The 16,982-nt window shown below is 44.3% G+C and overlaps 4 protein-coding genes across 6 annotated transcripts; 1 reads left to right on the top strand and 3 right to left on the bottom strand.

The window, feature by feature from the left end:
• The first annotated feature begins 162 nt into the window (after positions 1 to 162).
• On the top strand, positions 163 to 1,102 carry LOC108040800 (lithostathine-1-alpha). Its single transcript, XM_017118410.2, has 2 exons — positions 163 to 600; positions 656 to 1,102. Exons 1-2 carry the CDS (start codon positions 493 to 495, stop codon positions 1,049 to 1,051), a joined length of 504 nt encoding a protein of 167 aa, XP_016973899.1. The 5' UTR covers positions 163 to 492; the 3' UTR covers positions 1,052 to 1,102.
• A 72-nt stretch (positions 1,103 to 1,174) lies between these two features.
• On the bottom strand, positions 1,175 to 2,862 carry LOC108040799. The gene is made up of 9 exons (XM_017118408.2): positions 2,727 to 2,862; positions 2,578 to 2,670; positions 2,417 to 2,526; positions 2,270 to 2,364; positions 2,081 to 2,209; positions 1,877 to 2,028; positions 1,676 to 1,820; positions 1,372 to 1,622; positions 1,175 to 1,314 (listed from the first exon to the last, which is right to left on the bottom strand). The coding sequence occupies exons 1-9, from the start codon at positions 2,790 to 2,792 to the stop codon at positions 1,195 to 1,197; spliced, it is 1,161 nt and encodes a 386-aa protein (XP_016973897.1). The 5' UTR covers positions 2,793 to 2,862; the 3' UTR covers positions 1,175 to 1,194.
• A 361-nt stretch (positions 2,863 to 3,223) lies between these two features.
• Positions 3,224 to 7,252, bottom strand: LOC108040907 (centrosomal protein of 131 kDa). Its single transcript, XM_017118573.1, has 8 exons — positions 7,171 to 7,252; positions 6,883 to 7,104; positions 5,421 to 6,825; positions 5,246 to 5,363; positions 5,052 to 5,189; positions 4,571 to 4,991; positions 3,859 to 4,514; positions 3,224 to 3,800 (listed from the first exon to the last, which is right to left on the bottom strand). The coding sequence occupies exons 1-8, from the start codon at positions 7,195 to 7,197 to the stop codon at positions 3,374 to 3,376; spliced, it is 3,414 nt and encodes a 1,137-aa protein (XP_016974062.1). The 5' UTR covers positions 7,198 to 7,252; the 3' UTR covers positions 3,224 to 3,373.
• An 896-nt stretch (positions 7,253 to 8,148) lies between these two features.
• On the bottom strand, positions 8,149 to 16,953 carry LOC108040850 (magnetosome-associated protein MamJ). 3 transcript variants are annotated; one of them, XM_017118499.2, is made up of 2 exons: positions 16,770 to 16,953; positions 8,149 to 9,978 (listed from the first exon to the last, which is right to left on the bottom strand). In XM_017118499.2, the coding sequence occupies exon 2, from the start codon at positions 9,904 to 9,906 to the stop codon at positions 8,500 to 8,502; it is 1,407 nt and encodes a 468-aa protein (XP_016973988.1). In that variant the 5' UTR covers positions 9,907 to 9,978; positions 16,770 to 16,953; the 3' UTR covers positions 8,149 to 8,499. The 3 variants fall into 3 exon arrangements, with proteins under 3 accessions (XP_016973988.1, XP_016973987.1, XP_016973989.1); XM_017118498.1 differs by lacking the exon at positions 16,770 to 16,953 and adding an exon at positions 13,453 to 13,582; XM_017118500.1 differs by lacking the exon at positions 16,770 to 16,953 and adding an exon at positions 10,538 to 10,558.
• Positions 16,954 to 16,982: the final 29 nt, after the last annotated feature.

Genomic DNA, 16,982 nt, shown 5'->3' with positions numbered 1-16,982 from the left:
TGGATCCTATTGGCCAAGTGATGCCACATCGACAGAAAATGGTTGGAAACCAGGGAGACACTTAAGATACTCAGTTAAGATACTTCTTACTAAAAATCAAGTAAAAGTCTAGATGAATAACCAAATATTTGGAAAATAGTTTACTTTCGCTTATGACATTTGATTTTTCTTTCAAATATTAGTTTACATTTATGAACAAATTAATTTTATAATCTTAAATAAGAATTCCGTGATATTCATTTATGACCAATATTTAAAAGTGTAAGAAAGTTTTTTTATAAATAAATAAAACAAAAAGAAGCTAAGAACAAGAGTGTTTTCTCTCTTAAACCTAAAAACAAATAAAAAAGAATATATATCAACAAAAAATAGCCTTAAAATAAAATAAGTATAATTGATTTGACTATGGTATAATAAAGTTATAAGCTCTACAGAAGAACAAGCTAACTTCGAAATCCGCACAGTACTAAATTAAATAGCAAACTTAACGCAATGGGTCTTCAAGTGCGAATTCTTTGCTATATTCCCCTATTTTTGCTGTACTTCCAAATCGGTGAAGTAAATACCAAGGGAATCTGTCTGTATTTCAGCGAAAAAAAAGTAAGTGCTCTTAATTACAAAAGTAATCCAAAGCTAACCAATCCTGATACCAAAGGCTTCGTGGTTTGATGCCTTAATTGAATGCCAAAAGCATCACATGTGTTTGGCCGATCTGAACACCGAAGTTACCCTGGGTCAGATGGAAACCAAATTTAATCACGAGGAAATCGAGTATTGGTTCGGCTTAAATTCGCACGAGAAAAGTAACTACAGATACGCCTCCAACAACAAGTCCATAGAGTACTCCCCGAAACATTCCAAGCTCGTGAACGATGGACGGTGCGCCTTTGTGAAACACGAGAATGGCTTCTACAAATTTGAATCTGCAGATTGCAATGCTCACAAGAGATTCATCTGCACCAAAACCGATGAATGCGATGGAGTTAGCATGAAACCCGGTAAATCGAAATGTGTCATAACCGAAGAGGAGAAAAGTGTTGTAGCCTATTAATTTAAATGTTTCCAGAAGCAAATAAAGTGTGTTAGGGCAAGGCTTTGATAATTACTTTTTGTACCATTCAGTAAAAATGATAGTGATTAAATAATAAGACGTTCTGTGGAGACTGGAGATGGATATATAATCCTACCTCGTGTCTAGTCCCTCGACGCTTTTCGCTTCGCTTCCGATTTAAGTTGAGATACACGTGCTCGACACTTGGTTTTATAGGCCTGAACTAGTCGACCACCAGGTGAAATGGCAATTGAGACATGAATCTGAAAGCAAAAGATCCAACATGTATATCTGGTCACAATTTTTGGTTAATAACTCACATCCAAATATGACAATTCCTTTTCGTATTGTAAGGACTCTTCCAAGAGACCTAAAGTGACTTGAAACTTCTCCGTGCCTAGGATGTAAGTCATTTCACCAATGTTCTGCTTGTACCACTTGGCGTAGTTGTCCAGATTTTTCTGAATATCCATGGTTGAGGCAGAGGCAGCTCTTGCAGTTAGCAGCAAGTGGAGGAGGGATGTCAGGTTGCCAGTAGACGCGGTTTGCATTAGTCTGTTTTTCAGATATTCTGTCAGAAATAATTTAATAGAATAAAGCAAAAGAAAGCAACTAGATTCTTACTCTTAATGTATACAGTGGTTTCCTGACTAGCAGCACAAGCGATAGACTGCACTAAAATTAGGAAAAACTTCCACTGTCTAAAGTTTTCAGAGTTGGACTGCTTAAAAAGGTATTGAAGGGCTTCCTGGTGATGGCCAACAAAGAGCTGAAAAAAAGGCTTACTTCAGAATACGTGGGTAATTTGTTATTAGTATATAATACCCCATCGCAGAGGTGCTTCACAAAAGTGAGTTCATCCACACCCTCATTGATCCAGGAACTGAAGTTGGCGAAGGCTTCGTTAATACTCTCCGTTCGGTGAAGTTCCAACAGGGTATTTATATGCATATTCATGCAAACGCTAAGGGCATCATCTAAAGAATGGGTGATATCAGTATTTAAGAAACATTCTGTTGTTAAACCCACCTGGCAGGGCTTTATGCAAGGGTTCTATGTATCCCAAACTGCTTATTTTTGGATTGTTTACAAGTCCAGCATAGAGATTGCCCAAAGCTGCAGTTAGGATTAATGTTAACTTCATCGCATAGTCGGTATCTGTAAAGGTATATAATATTATTAGCAGAGTTCAGAAATTAGGGTGTCAGGAAAACCTACTATAAGCCGCTGATAGAAAGATATTTGTTAGAAGTTCGAACTCCGATTCTAGGAATATGATCAAGTCCACTTGTAGCTGATCCGAGTGCTCCTTGCTGTGAATGCAATAGGTAATCAATGGGGGTCATATAGTTACTTCAAACCCACCTGAGGATGTACTCCGTGGCCGTGAGGATGTGGAGATCCTGGAGCTGAAGGAGCACTCGGAAACTTCCCACATTTGTGGGCAACTGGCAGAAGTACCTGCCGGCCAGCATCTAGATATACAAGGTGTTATAATATGTTGGTTTATCCCACTAATCACTCACCTTTTCCTTGGCATTCAGTATCTTTAAAAGCTCAGCAAATTCATATTTTTCGTAGGTTCCGAGCTGCTGAGTCTCACATTGTTTTTCGATTATCTGTGCAGAGAATCATTGATTAATAAAATTATTCTATCTTCAAATACTTTATTTACCCTGCAAGCAAAGCCAAAGCTGTTGCCGATTCTGGAAAAACTATTATAATCCCTCAAAACATCCATTGCGCAGTTTAATTTTTAATAAAAACATTTAAATCAAAACAAATTTACTTTTGTTGTGCCGCGCGCAGTGTGGCTGCTCCTTTTTCCTATTATAATATCGTAGCAACTCAAAATCTATCGATTATTTGCCTTTTTATTTCCCTTCCTATCGATTTACTTGTGTTTTGAAAAAATATACGTTACATTTTGGAAAAATATTTAAAGAATGTTAAGTTCAGGAAATTAGATTCCACTCATAAAAGATAATTATTGGAGTTTCTGCTTTACATAAATCTTTAATTTTCACTTAGTAAATCAATCTATTTTTTTTTATATGTACTATCTAAATATATCTCTAAATTAAAACTTCCTGGTAAAATGCGATAAGTCTAAAATAACTCAAGAACTTTACTTTTAATACGTTTTTCTTTAGGTTCGCACCATTGTATATATTTTTAGCCTAATGAACTCATTTTTTATTAATGATCTTTAAACTAATATCCCAAAGCTTGTTTTTTTGAGCAGTTTTGTTGATCCCATACATTTGATTATAAGCTAGTTTAGTTTATCCATAGTTTTCCCAGTTTTATCTCCAATCCAATCTATTTGACGCAATAATCCTTTCGCTGCTGCCTGATGACCGCGTTTAGTTTCAGGCACTGCTGTCTGAGGGCATCGTTGTCCCCCTTGAGGATCTCAATGGTCTCCTCCTGTCGATGGATGGTCTGGTGGACCCGCTTTTGAAGCTGATCCATCTCCTGCTTGTGGCGTTCACTGAGCACTCCCAGCTCGTTCTGGATGTCCGCATTGAGGTTATCCCGCAGTCTGTCCCGCTCCATGATGATGTCGCCGCACATCTTCTTGCTGTGACTGAGCTCCAGCTGGAGTTGCTTCACCTCCGCCTGGCTGTTCCGCACGTGGGCATCCGACTCCGCCAGTTTGCCGCGAGTCTCCGCGTACTTCTCCCGCAGCGACTTCTCCACGCTCTCGGCCAGAACCAGATCCTTCTCGTACTTCTCCTTGAGGCGACTGTAAATATGGGATATTGTTAAATATAGGTCTTCACTTTTAGTCTGGTTTAACTCACTTGATCTTCAGCTCGTGCTCCTCGCCATGCTGCAGTGCATCGGCCTCCATGCGCACCACCAGCTCATCCAGCTGGCGATCCCTCTCCGCCCGGTAGTGCTGCCTTATGGAGTTCTCCTTCTCCGCCTGGGCCAACTTGGCCTTGTTCTCGTGCTCCGTCTTCCAGAGCTCGAAGTCCGCCTGGTACTGCTGCTCGATGGTGTTGATGCGGTTCTGGTACTTCTCCTCCTGCTTGGCCATGCGCTCCTGCATCTCGAACTTGGCCTGCTCCAGCTCCTGCTCCTGTTCCCGCAGTGCCTCGTGTCTCCTGGCCTGGTGCTCATTCTCCCGCTGCCGGAGTTCCGTCTGCAGGCGCTCCCTTTCCCCGGCGAACTCCTCGTTCAGTTTCTGGCGCTGCTCCGCCTGCGTCCTTTGCTCCTCCTCCAGCTGGCGCTCGAATCGCTCCCGAATGGCCGTCCGCTCCTTCTCGATGATGGCCTCCCGATCCTGGGCACAGCTCTCGCGGATGCTCGTCTCGATCTGCTCGTGCTTCGTGCGCGCCTCCTCCAGAGCGTCGAGCAACTGCAACTGATGGGAGCGCTTCAGCTCGGTCACTTCGCGCTGGTGGTCACAGTTCATCTTGTTGATCTCCGCCTCCAGGCCTTTCACCGTGAGTTCCTTTAAAGGGAAATAATGACTACTGATCCTCCAAACTAAAAATCCCAACCAATTACCTTGATCTTCTTGGTGTTCTCTCGCACCCAACGCTCTCGCCGGATCTTTTCCCCCGCCATGGTGGTCTCCTTGGTCCTGGTCAGCTCCGTTTCCAGTCGGTGCTCCCAGGCTTGGTTCTGGCTCTCCAGGCGACGGGTGAGAGCCGCCACCTTCTCGCAGAGGGAGCCCTTGTCCTTGAGCAGCTGCTCGATGAATCCCTGGTGCCGGGTCACCACCTCCTCGTAGTGCTTCTTCTGATCACGCAGTTTGGCGGCCGCAGTGGACTTTTCGGCCCGCAGGCTCTTCTGCTTCTCGCCGCGCAGCTGGAAGACGTGCTCCTTGGACATGTGGATGGCATTGGCCAACTCATTGGCTCTCAGGCTGAGGGCAATGACCCTCCTGGCCAACTGGTGGTTGGGCAGCATCAGCAGCTCAGACAGCCTGGAAAGGAAGGGGAAAATTAGTTGAAGACTTCAAGAGATCTTAAGATTTTTCACCCACTTGGGCACCTCATCAGTGATATCCGGCTCCACCACGAATTCCACCTCCGATCGATTGCTGTCCGGCATGGAGCGACGTGTTTCCATCAACGTCTTGTCGCAGCTGCTCTCCACGTTGTTCAGATAGGCCAAGATGTCCCTGTAGAGAAGGATTAATAAGGTTCATGGGTCAACTTCCTGTAGTATATATCTTACTTGTACTTATCTCCGCTTTCGGGAACTGTTCCTTCGCTTAGAGTCACTGTTTCGGCGGTTTCGCATCGGGAATCCAGTTTCAAGTTCAGTTCACTGGGAATACGCTCGGAAAAGTTATCTGCAAAGCAAAAGAAGATTAAGAGTGATCCTTTATAAGTCCCAACCCCTAACTTACCCCTTTTCTTGTCCTCTTCAATTTCCTTGATGACGGACACTATCTCATCGTAGGTAGAATCCCTCGAGTCCTCATTCGACTTCAAGGATAATTGGGAGGCGGTATCATTATCCTGCCCCTCGTCCAGATCATCCAATCCCTGTTTGTGCTTGTGATCGAACTGCTTCTGATCTTGCATGCTCATCCAACTGTCCACCTTATCCAGATTGTACTCGGAGAGCTTTCGCTCCTCTCGCAGGCTGCCCACACTGATGGCCTTCTTGAGTTTTCCCAAAGGAGCTGTTCCTGGATTGCCTGTAATCTTGGTTCCCTTGGATTTGCTGCTCCTCGCTATGGGATCCGCACTGGCGGGCTTTACGTTCTCCTTTTTCTTGCCCACAAATGGAGGCGTCGAGGCCACCTTGAGGTAGTTGTTAATGACGGAGTCGGAGCTACCATTGCCAAAGGACCTCCTATCATCCTGCACCGCTGGCAAAAAGTTGTTCTCGGCCCCAAAGTTCCTTGGGTTGGAAGTTGATCTGTAGGACGAGGGACTGTTGTTGGTGGAGGAAGTGCTGGTGGCCAGGTTCTTGGTCTCGGACAGATTGTTCTGCTTCTCCTTCGAGGGAGAGGCATACTTGTCCAAATAGCTGGGAAGTAACTCAATGTTGTTCAGGGTTTCTGTACCCAAATGATTCTTTACCACTTGAACCCCTCCCACTGCCTGTTTGTACTCCCTGATAACATTAAGTTCTGGTGTGGGAGCCTTGGGGAGAGTGGGGGCTGGATCCATAGTTGGTTCCATCAGTTGGGTGGACTCCACAAAGCGACAGCTGGGCGCATCGCAGGCACACTTAACCTCCGCTGAAGAGGCCTCATTGGTACTTGTTGTGGAAGAAGATCGCGTGCTGCAAGTGCAGTTCTCCGAGGGACACTTGGGATACTCGTAGGTCTCCGCAAGAACCTCTCCCTCGGCGGCAGTGGAGCCAAAGTGGACGGATTTCTTCTGGCCAGTCGGATCCGCCTGCTCCACTTTGCTCAGGAAACTGGGAAGGGTTAAAGGCCCCGGCGCGGAGATACTAGAACGCACCTCCTGCTTGTCATTGTCACAATCACTGGAGTCCAGATCTGCGTGCATATTTGGCTTGCTGAAGGACACCCTTCCCGGAAGATCTGGCTTGGCAGTGCGCTGCAGCAGTGCTCCATTACTGAGCCCCTGGGTGGCGGCGTAGGCGGAGTAGGGTTTACCCTTGTCACCACCTGACATGGTGACCAGGAACTGCTCCCCCTCCTCGCTGCTGTCGGGGGTGCGTTTGTGGAGCGAGTAATCCGACTCCGAGGAGTTGCAGTTACTGCGACACAGCCAACTGCGCTTGATGGGTTCTTCTAAAAGGGATTTCAGCAGGTCGTTGGAGGAAACTTGTCGCTGCAAGGGAATATTACATATAACACTAATATCCCATGGGTTATGTGGCCCACTTACCTTGCCGCTGTGCCGCAGCTCCTTGTCGCTGAAGTAGTTGCTCAGTCGACGACCGAACTTGGGGTCCGCGGACTGAGGTCGTCCCAGGAAAGGCGAGGAGCGACTGCGCTGCTGCAGGAAGTTGGCCGAACGGGGCCGGAAATGGGGACACGGACTGTGGAGTGTCGTCAGCGAACGACTGGTGTACTTGGGCTTCGTTTTCTGTCGTGTGGCGAGGTTTATCTGCCGAGCGAAGAACGCGCTTTAGAGATAATCCTCGGGAGGTTAAAAAGGCATTATTAGACCTACCTGCGAGCCCTTTAGACATAAATCCATAATAGCTTAAAATGAGGCACTCATCTAGATAGTTTTCGAACTGAATGTCCTGCCATTGCCTACTGGTTTTCCACACGGATTAACTCCAGTTTGTGTTGGCCAACGCGGAAAACCGCCACCACCGTCATATCGATTAAACGCATGTGCTAGCCACGAGGGTCAGGAGCAGGTTGGCCAGATGTTGGTCAGCACTGCAACCCCCGAAAAACACAGGCGGGTCGGAGTTGACATGGTTACCACCTGAACCACTAGAGCCATTATAGCCACCCGAACCACCTGACCCACCCTTGATCGCCGGAACAGGTGCCGCGTCTTCTCCATGATTCACCATTCACCACTCCAGTCCCCACTCCATTGAGTTATTATTTTATTATTATTTCTGTCCCCCGCAATCAATCACCGACTATCGCGCACGGGCAAACCAGCGGAATCAAAGCAATTAATCACGGAGGGCAACTGATTGCGACTGGAGCATATCGAAGCGAAGGTCATGGGGTTCAATGCTAGACATCGGCAAACACTTTCGGTTTTCATTCATTTCAGCACCACCACCACCTCCAAAACCATTCACTCCCTGAGCTCGTGGTCTTAACATTCTCAGAGGTGTTTGATAGCCAGCGGTAACTCCCCCGACTTAGACGGCATTATTTTAACTAATTGTAAACATATTTTGAATATGTGTAAGGAAACTACGAATTCCTAATGAATCAAATCACCTGAAATTGTAGATTTATCTATTATATTCCCATATCTCGGTAGCAATATAAGACCCTTCGAGTTCTAAGACAACATTCCCCCATGGACAATTGCCATGCCTCTGTATAAACAAAAATAGTGTTATCTTTGTGGAACAAGTTAAAGTACTCTAGGAAAAAGTAAATAAAATTATGCAGTATAGACACTTATCGCGGAGTACCAACCAATTTCCGAGGGGAATATTCCAGTTCAAAGTCGCGTTCTCAATAATAATAATTTATTTAAATAAAGCAAATGGTGTCTATTGCAATAAACGTAGTTTGGTTTAGCGGTTCCCAAAAACACACACACATTTTGGGGACCGGGCCTCAATGGGTGGCTCAATGGGGATTGGGCTCGCCACTCCACTGCAGTCCACTCCACATGAATCCACTCCAATCCACTCCACTCTCGATACTGACTGATGCGCGAAGCATAAAATTAAATTTGGCAACATTTCTCGTAATCAACTTAGCAGCTAACACAAAATACAATACAATAGTTGATGGTGTCTTGTTTAACAAACAAATTGCACTACTCCTGATCCTGGACAGCTTCTGGTAGCTTCTATTCCGCTCGGAGAACGGGCGTCACCTGGACTTCGTTCTGGTCGTCGCTCTTGATGTCGAACTTCAGCTTGGTCAGCTCCTTGAGCTCTCCATTGGATTCGGAGGGCACCTCGTTAACCACTTTCACGGTGTCGGGATAGTTGTTCTCCCCACCACCAAGTTCCTGCGAGAAACTGACCACCGTCTTGGGTTCGAAGTTCACTCCCAGGGCGCCACTGGGATCCGGAGTGGGTATGCTGGGTCCGTCGCTGCTCTGTCCATTGGTGTGCGAAATGGTGATGGGCTCCGCCTCGTCTTCCTTGTGGCCATTTGTGGCAGGAGTAGCAGCATCTCCATTCTGCACGGGTGCTGCTGGCTCCACCACCTCCACCTTGGCCTCCACGGGAGCGGGAGTGGGAGTGGACTCCTCTGCCTTCCTCTCAGCCGCCACTGGAGCCACTGCCTCTGGAGCAGCCACTGGAGTCACTGGCTCTGGAGTAGCTACTGGTGCCACTGCCTCTGGAGCAGCCACTGGTGTCGGCTCTGGTGTGGCCTCCACCTCTGGCTCATCCTCCTCGCCGGCCACCGCCTGGTTCACTTGCTCGATGGCCTTGGCCACCTCCTCGGGCGCCACCTCAGAGTTCTGTTCCTGGACATGGCCATTGGTGACGGGCTGCTCTGGCTCCTCGCTGTGGCCATTGGTGGTGATGGCTTCCTGCTCGGGTTCGGTGATCAGAGCAGAGGTGACCACAGCAGCAACCTGTGCCACCTGGGGCTCCTCCTCCTCCACCTTCTCGGCCACCGGGGCGGGAATCTCGAGGGCGGGCACGATGGCCGGACTGGCCATGGTCTCCACGAACGAGGTGCGGTTGGGCGAGTCCGGCGAGATCATGACGTGCGTGAAGTAGCCGCTGCGCCGGCTCTCGAAGTCCAGCACATTCTCCTTGGCCAGTCGCTCCTGGATGCGTCGCTGGCGCCTGATGAACTCGGGCACATTTTCATCCTCCCCCTCGGTGGCGGGTGGTGGTGAGTCCGCCAGCTTGGGGCGACGCAGCACGACCTTGGCCGCCTCGTTCTCCGCCTCGGAGGAACCATTTCCATTGGCATTGCCATTGCCATTGCTGAGGGCATTCGAGGGCTTGAAGACGCCGTTGAACTTGGTGCCCACTATGAACTTCTGGCTGTTGGCCACATTATTGCTGTTGGCGCTCTTGTAGGCATTGTAGTTGTTGTTGGCATTGGGCTGGGCGAACAGTGGGTTTCCGTTTCCATTCTCATCCGCCTTGGGCGACTTGGGGATGGTGAAGTTGGGCTTGCCGTGGCTGATCAGCAGCTTGGTGGCCGGCGAGGGACTCTTGTCCGGCAGAGGAGAGGGCAGTCCACTCCGGATCTGTATGCTCGGCTTGTTGTTGATTGTCTCGGCCATTTCTGTCTGCCTTTGAATCTGGTCGCGATCGGGGCTTTTACTTTCCGTTTCCGTCGTTCACTCTAACGGTCGCTATTTTTCGGGTCAAAGAAAAAAGAAAACAAAGCAAATTAATAAAACATTCGAGATGGGCAAAAATTAAATCATTCCTCTTCAATCATGCTAATTTTTAAGCCATAATAATTTTAGGTGAAAGAGCCAAAAAACCGCCAGCTAATTGCAACAATTTGTTTGATTAGCTTAATCTGAATGGAGATTAGTAGCGGAATAGTATCTTATCGCAGGGCCCTCAACGATTTACTGCTAAGAAACTTAAGATTGTTATAAGTTCACTTTACAGTCCCTTGGGTTTTTTGTGGATTGTTATGAATGTTTTATTAGGTTTCATTGATAGGGCAGGAATGAGTCATATAGTAACTTATTAAGCTGCCCGGAAATTCCAATAATATTATTTAAGAGCTGATGAATAATGCATTTGCCTAAATTGAGAATTACTTTCGGGGGTTTCCTAAGAACCTAATCACATACATTTAAAAAGTAACTCTTTTTTTTCTCATACTCATTCCTTATAAATCATATGCCAATCTAACTGATTATGACACTTGAAGAATAAATCATTCTGGCAACTCACTTTCGCAAGCAAATAGTTTGCAATCGTTTCACATGGCGTATGCGTAATTACGTAACTCCAGCCAATGGCAGTGGCAGTGAGAATTCCAGGGTCAGCCACTGTCTACTGGCCTATTGTAAGGCCCCCAAAACAAATACCGGTTGATTGCTGATAGAGCTAAACCTGCTTAAATATCAATTAGATCGATGGCACACACGTTTTGTCCAACTGAAATGGAATGGCGCTAGAATGGAAACCTAATTGTCCGCCGGACGGCAATCCGTTTTCCGATCCAGATCGATCATCGATCGAGCCCATGTGACACTTGCTGCCCCGAAAACCCATCAGTTGACCAACGCACGTATGCGATCGTATCTGATAGGAATACATACACATCGTATATGTGTGTACTTTCATTGCCAGCCCATTTTCATTAGCATTTTCCTCCACACTCCACGCGGGGTAATTGAATTAAGAGCTGCAATTTATAGACCTGTGTGCATTGCAGGCACTCGTAAATTCTATACGCGTTCAATTGCCCCGATAAAAGGTCAGCTCTCGATTTTTGATTTTCGCTTTCTGTTTTCTCAGACTACGATTGTTTTCAGTCCCAAGTCGAGCTCCATCAAATCAATTAGGGAAATGGAACTTATATCATGGGCTTACTGATTAATTACTTTACTTGTTAGAAATAGTTAGCAGTGCTCTATTTAATAGATCAAAGCCCAAGAGTTCCCCTAATCTCAGACACTGAGATACTACTGAGTCACAAGACCTTAAATCTCTGGCTGATTTTTTAATTGACACACTAACTTAATTATTCGTCGTTCACAAAAGTGCGTCAAGCTGAGTTTATTACAATATTTCCCTTAACCTGTTGTTGGGCCCCATGACAAACAATTAAACAATGCCTGAAACTGATAAAGGCACAAATGAAAACGAATTTTTAGCCGAGTGTTTTGTGTTTCAACTCTGCCGCCCGAATTAGCTCAACTGGCAAATGTGTGTTTTCATGGAGTGGGGGAGTGTTAATTGCGCACAACTGGGATGAAACTCTGGCCAGAGATCGCTGGCACATAATCCCCAATAGCAATATTTTGTTTTCACCTCTCTGTTTGCTATTTGTATATTATTTTCCCACTCGGTTACCCGGCAATCGGCTTTGCGTTCGACCAATTGGCCTTGAAATAGCTGTTGTGTACAGCCGCATGAAGTGCACTGTTGGCTATTTTCGTTACCAATTTGCATAAGGTGAACGAGAGTGAAACACCAATGGGAATTAGTAGTGTACTCAAAGCTGGTGCGATTCGTTGCACAATAAAATAATCATACTAACCACTTTAGATATCTTGAAGATATGATAATAAGTTTGTATTTTTATGGTAATAGCTCGCAATGTATGCTTAAGAGACATGATACATAATTTTTGGGTACATAATAAAGATTAATAAGTAAATTAGAAAAAAATATTCAACTATATTCTTAAGACAAAACAATAAATGTTTTTTTTTTGAGTACAACTTTGAATCATACTTCTAAAAAATGTTTTAGTTATGTTGTCATAATAAACTAGATTCTTGAATAATGCTTAAAAAATGTGTATGATAATAAATAGTTTATAATATTAAATGTATTTATAGTTTGCATTTTTTAATCATTTTTATCCAAAAAAAATATAAATAGTCTAAAGAGAGTTGTTGCTGTGTTTCATAAATTCAAATTTTTGCTTTATAAAATATGTAGATTTATATTAAAATTGAGTATAATAATATCTTTTGTTGATCTGAGAGCGAAAGCAGCCACTAGACATTAAAAAATTCCTGACAATGCGAGGGAATGGCCACTTTCTTATGCCCATTTCACCCAAATTCTCTGCATCTTCGGATTCAGGGTGTGAATTGAGACGCTAAGATAAAACCCGGGGCCATAAAAGAGCGTTTGCTTTGGAAATTCGATTTGCCAGTCAGACTCCCCTTCTTGAGTTGCGTGAGTTGGGTGCGTCTATCACTCGGCAGATCAAATTAGTTTCTCGGCCCCCTTCCTGAACCTTTTTTTTTCGGTTTTACCAGACCTTATGCATAGGGTCTTATGGAGTGTATTGTGTTATTGCAGACAAACTCGGTCAGCGCTGTGTGAACTGAAAACGAGTACAACAATTGCAATCTGTTTACATCTCTTGGGAACTTGGTGTGGGCTGACTTGGCCAAGAGCTACGGCTCTTCGGGCCCATAAATATCAACTGAAAAAAGGGTGCCAAGTCGAAGCGGTAATCTTATCAAAGACATTGCCAAAATCATGCTGATAAGCGGGCCAGCATAATCCGCAGCGATAAGGCTGCACTGGAAACTGGGAACTTGGGTACTGGGTACTGGGCACCGGAGTACTATATTACCCAATCATGTGATTAACGGCCCTAGACCGCGCGAAAAGAAAGTGAAATCGGCTGGCATAAACAGCAAAACATAAGCCAGAGCCCGAGTTCAAGGCACCGCGATGGATCCAGCGAGAGTGTTTTGCCGCCTGGCCGCATAATTAGTTGTAAATATTTTTATACGTTTTATGGGACTTATGGTTATGAGGTGACGAGAAAGCCAGGGCACGTCGGGGAATGTGACCCCGCGATTAGGGCGGTGTATATATAGGTTTTTATCGTATATAGGTACTCTAGAACGTGTTTAAGATACGCGACAATTCGTTATAGATGGCCAATTTAGCGGCCACAAATGTCAAAGTCACGAACGCTAAGCGTAAGCGGCTTTTTTGCAGCGGCCAACGCGGCGTATGAGCGATCGTAAGGCGCTCAGACGATATTTACACGTTTGCAGGTTTCTCAAAATATTGCTATTGCTATTGTTGGTATGCCGTGTTTTTTTTTCTATTTTTTTTTTTTTGGCACTAACACTGGCGCACTGGAAAGTCGGGAGATATAGACGCACCTATAATTGGAGGCTAACTGTCCGCTGCGTTACCGTAAAACGCCAAAACGTAACTGAAAACTGAAAACTGAACGAGCAACTTCGAATGCCTGGAGTCACATCACATCGTCGTCGCTCGTCGGCGGTTATCGCTCTGCTCGTGCGCCGTATATAGCTATATGGCTGGCAAAATAAATACGAATACCAAATACCAGATACCAGATACCTGGAAAGCTGTTGGCCGACGGCGCTTAATAGCCATGGCCCACAGAAAAATGCCCTAGAGGCGCCCTGCGTGAAAGGTGCGCTCCATAACATCCCCCAAGAAAAGGCCAGAAACAAAACACTGATGTGTGTACATTACTTAATTGCTGGCAAATTATGCATCATCTGGAGTGTGTGGAGCATTTAGGCACCCCCAAAAGTGGACACTTCCGACGGGCGAAATGAACGAAAATCCACCAAACTGTTATAAATTATTTCAGTAAATATTTGCCAAGTTTACACGTGCCGCAGTTGCATGATCAGCTGATCGCGAATGTCCCGATTATCTGTTTAAATGCCAGGCAAATGGGAACAGGTTGTCGTTGACTCACTATATTGTTTATTTGCTCAGCCCAATGGGTCAGCTTTGCGGAACAATTGCTGTAGACACACACGTATTTGCTTTACGAGAGTGGTTATTCAATGAGCCAAGATTACCCGCGACGTTGCTTTATGACTACTGCAATTACGGCGTATTTATAGATCAGTTAAGTGGCGTATCAAGGATCTACTTGAGGGGGGTGTTTCGAAACCATTAATTAATAGCACTCTTTTTAAATACCATATTTTCTATTAGCTTTTTCCGAAGAGAAGACGTGGGTTAACTCTCTAACCCCCTCCCCACCCATCTTCTTCATTGGATCACCGATTTAGTTTCCCAACTAAACCAGCTATTTTTAAGTGGCTTATAAATTACGTATTTGAAAACGAGCCAAAGTTCAGAATACTTTATCGGCCGCGTCTACAATGTAATCTCATTAATATTGTATCAATATTTCAAGAAATCGCTGAACTTATATTTTGCAAAAGCAAGCAGCCTGGTCATTAAGTATGTCAATACAGATAAACACAATCTATTGGAAATCTTTACAACTTTTAGGTAAACTCAATAACGTCAAATATTTATAACTAGAATTTTTACGAGAATTTTTGGGTAATTACTGACAATTGTCTCCATATACCGATACATTATTAAATATGTCAAAACAGATAAAAACAATTAATGTGCAATCTTTATAGTTCATAAATAAGCAAATATGTTAAAACTATTTATAACGGGAATTTTTGTGACAAACTTTTGGCACTATAAATGGAAACATTTCAGAATATCTAATCTCTTGAAAAAAGAAAACCATAAATCGAATTTGATTAACAATACAAAATGGTGTTCAACATATATTATATTTTTCACGATCTCATTAATAAAATATGTCGGTTAATATTTTAACAATTTAGTTTGCAACTTTTGTTTGGGTTATCTTAAAAGCTTAAACGTGCATATAACATTTACATATGAACTTAAAGTCCAATGTAAGTATGTTTGTACATTTATGCTTTCTTAAGTAACACCAACTATTTCACACATTTTTGGAGCTTCCTGTATTCAAGTTCGCATAAGCACTAGAGTTCCCCAAAAATAACATCAACACACGAAGCCATATTGGTCTGATAACTATTGCAAACACCGAAATTTTACGAGTAGTGCTGTGTTTTCGTGGCTGTTTGATTATTTCGCTGATAGCGAGAGCAAAGTGTGTTTGCCATTTACACGATTACGATTCTGTGGCTCAGACTGTGGCTGTGTGAGAGCCCTAATGTGAAGGCTTCCGCGCAAAGTCGACCGTTTTTCCCCCGATGGCCGTGAAAATCGCGGGGGAGTGGCGGCGGGATGTGGCATAGTGGACTCGAGTGGAGTGGGAAAAGCCGTTTGACTTGTGCCCGCGGGGAGTGGCCTGGCCCCAAAACGGAATGAATGCCCCATATACATGGGCAGGCACATCATAAAGCCTGGAAAACTGGTAACTCGGCACAGAGAAAAAATATAGCAGATATAGGTCATCGATTTCGGAGTTCCTCCTATTAATGTGCCTTCTTTTCTCTATATTTTGAATATCAAATAACCTTTCTTTACATTTAATAACTAGTTATGATAAACTGATTAACAATGAATCGAAGAAAGTAAATATTTATATACCAATAATTCTGGAATTAAATATAATTACTGCTGATAAAGTAATTAGTTATACGTTGCCATCTCTTGAGAAGAAAGGAAATTTATTAACGACACTTTTATGTATATGATATGTATCATAATACGAGATCATCCTAACTTGATTGCTTTCTTGATTTAACGATCTGAGTACTTGAGTGGATAGTTATGATAGCTATGTAATATAGTGTTATAACAATCGAATGGACACGGAATGCTCATCAGCATTTTTAAATATGATTGATATTTCGTGGTTTGGGTAATAAAACCTATATATCTATACATTTATGTATTTTTCCCTGTGTGCCGACCTGTTTTCGCCTAACGGAGCGGAGGAAGCCAGTTTTGGCCAGTGGCGGTGGTCAATCGATGTGCTAATTACTGGGACCCCAGAACTCAGAATTCAGAATTCCTCAATTCCAGAACTTCATATGCACATACACATATCTACACTGCCAGTGCTCCCCAGACGATGTTTGCACATCATTACAATTACGCCGCCGAGTGCTTTATTTTAATGATCTATTTGCGAGCGCGGTTGAATAACACGCTAATTGACACACAACACAAACGGACGTGCACTTGAGCCGGAGTCGCAGTCAAAGTCGGATTCCGATTGGATTCGTATTGGGACCCGCAACCTTGACAAAGAAAATTTCCAATTAACGGCGCTTGCCAATTTGCGTACACTGCGCGAAAGCAACACGCACAAAAGTGGCACACGCAGTTCGTTAAGAACTTATTAATTTTTTAGCAATTATAACATAATGGCGGTAGTTAACAAATGGGGTCGCTGTCGCTGCGAAGAAAGAATCCAAATTCTGGACACTGCGTGATCGGGGCTTATCGTACATAAATGGCGAAAAATGGCAAAAAAAAATGGATGAAAGAAAACACATTGATTGGCTTGATTATGCACAATAAATAAGAGTCGGTGACTTGTTCACTTCTGTCAGCTTTCCATTCGTTTATGGTAAATTGCTGGGCGCTGCTGCCAATTAAAATAGAAATTGTTGACCAGCCGAAAAGTCTGTCGTTTGCTTTGCATAAAAAATTAAAACTTGAACACACAAACGAAACATACGAATTGTTATTGTTATTGTTGCTCTTGTTGTAGTTGTTGCTGTTGCTGTTTCGATTGCTGTTGCTGTTGCTGCACGCGGCGTAAAACTTTCGAATCTGGTGGCTTTGGATCGGATCGGATTGGATCGGAAACGTTTGGATAGCGCAAAAACGCTCTGCACAGGCGCGTAACGTGTTTTCAACTGAGTTCGAGATCGCGGCAACAGCAAAAGCA

This window comes from Drosophila rhopaloa, unplaced genomic scaffold, assembly GCF_018152115.1.
Source record: "Drosophila rhopaloa isolate 14029-0021.01 unplaced genomic scaffold, ASM1815211v1 contig_115, whole genome shotgun sequence".
In the NCBI taxonomy this organism is placed as follows: Eukaryota; Metazoa; Arthropoda; class Insecta; order Diptera; family Drosophilidae; genus Drosophila; species Drosophila rhopaloa.
This window is presented reverse-complemented; position numbering and strand designations above follow the sequence as displayed.

Excerpts from the sequence above, each read along its gene's own strand:
- LOC108040907 (XM_017118573.1), bottom strand. The coding sequence starts at position 7,197 with ATGGATTTATGTCTAAAGGGCTCGCAG. Across the intron at positions 7,105-7,170 it reads TATGTCTAAAGGGCTCGCAG|ATAAACCTCGCCACACGACA; the intron begins GTAGGTCTAATA and ends TTCGCTCGGCAG. Across the intron at positions 6,826-6,882 it reads AGCTGCGGCACAGCGGCAAG|CGACAAGTTTCCTCCAACGA; the intron begins GTAAGTGGGCCA and ends ATTCCCTTGCAG.
- LOC108040850 (XM_017118499.2), bottom strand. The coding sequence starts at position 9,906 with ATGGCCGAGACAATCAACAACAAGCCGAGCATACAGATCCGGAGTGGA.
- LOC108040799 (XM_017118408.2), bottom strand. The coding sequence starts at position 2,792 with ATGGATGTTTTGAGGGATTATAATAGTTTTTCCAGAATCGGCAACAGC. Across the intron at positions 2,365-2,416 it reads GCCACGGAGTACATCCTCAG|CAAGGAGCACTCGGATCAGC; the intron begins GTGGGTTTGAAG and ends TTGCATTCACAG. Across the intron at positions 1,821-1,876 it reads TGAAGCACCTCTGCGATGGG|CTCTTTGTTGGCCATCACCA; the intron begins GTATTATATACT and ends CCTTTTTTTCAG.
- LOC108040800 (XM_017118410.2), top strand. The coding sequence starts at position 493 with ATGGGTCTTCAAGTGCGAATTCTTTGCTATATTCCCCTATTTTTGCTG. Across the intron at positions 601-655 it reads TGTATTTCAGCGAAAAAAAA|GCTTCGTGGTTTGATGCCTT; the intron begins GTAAGTGCTCTT and ends CTGATACCAAAG.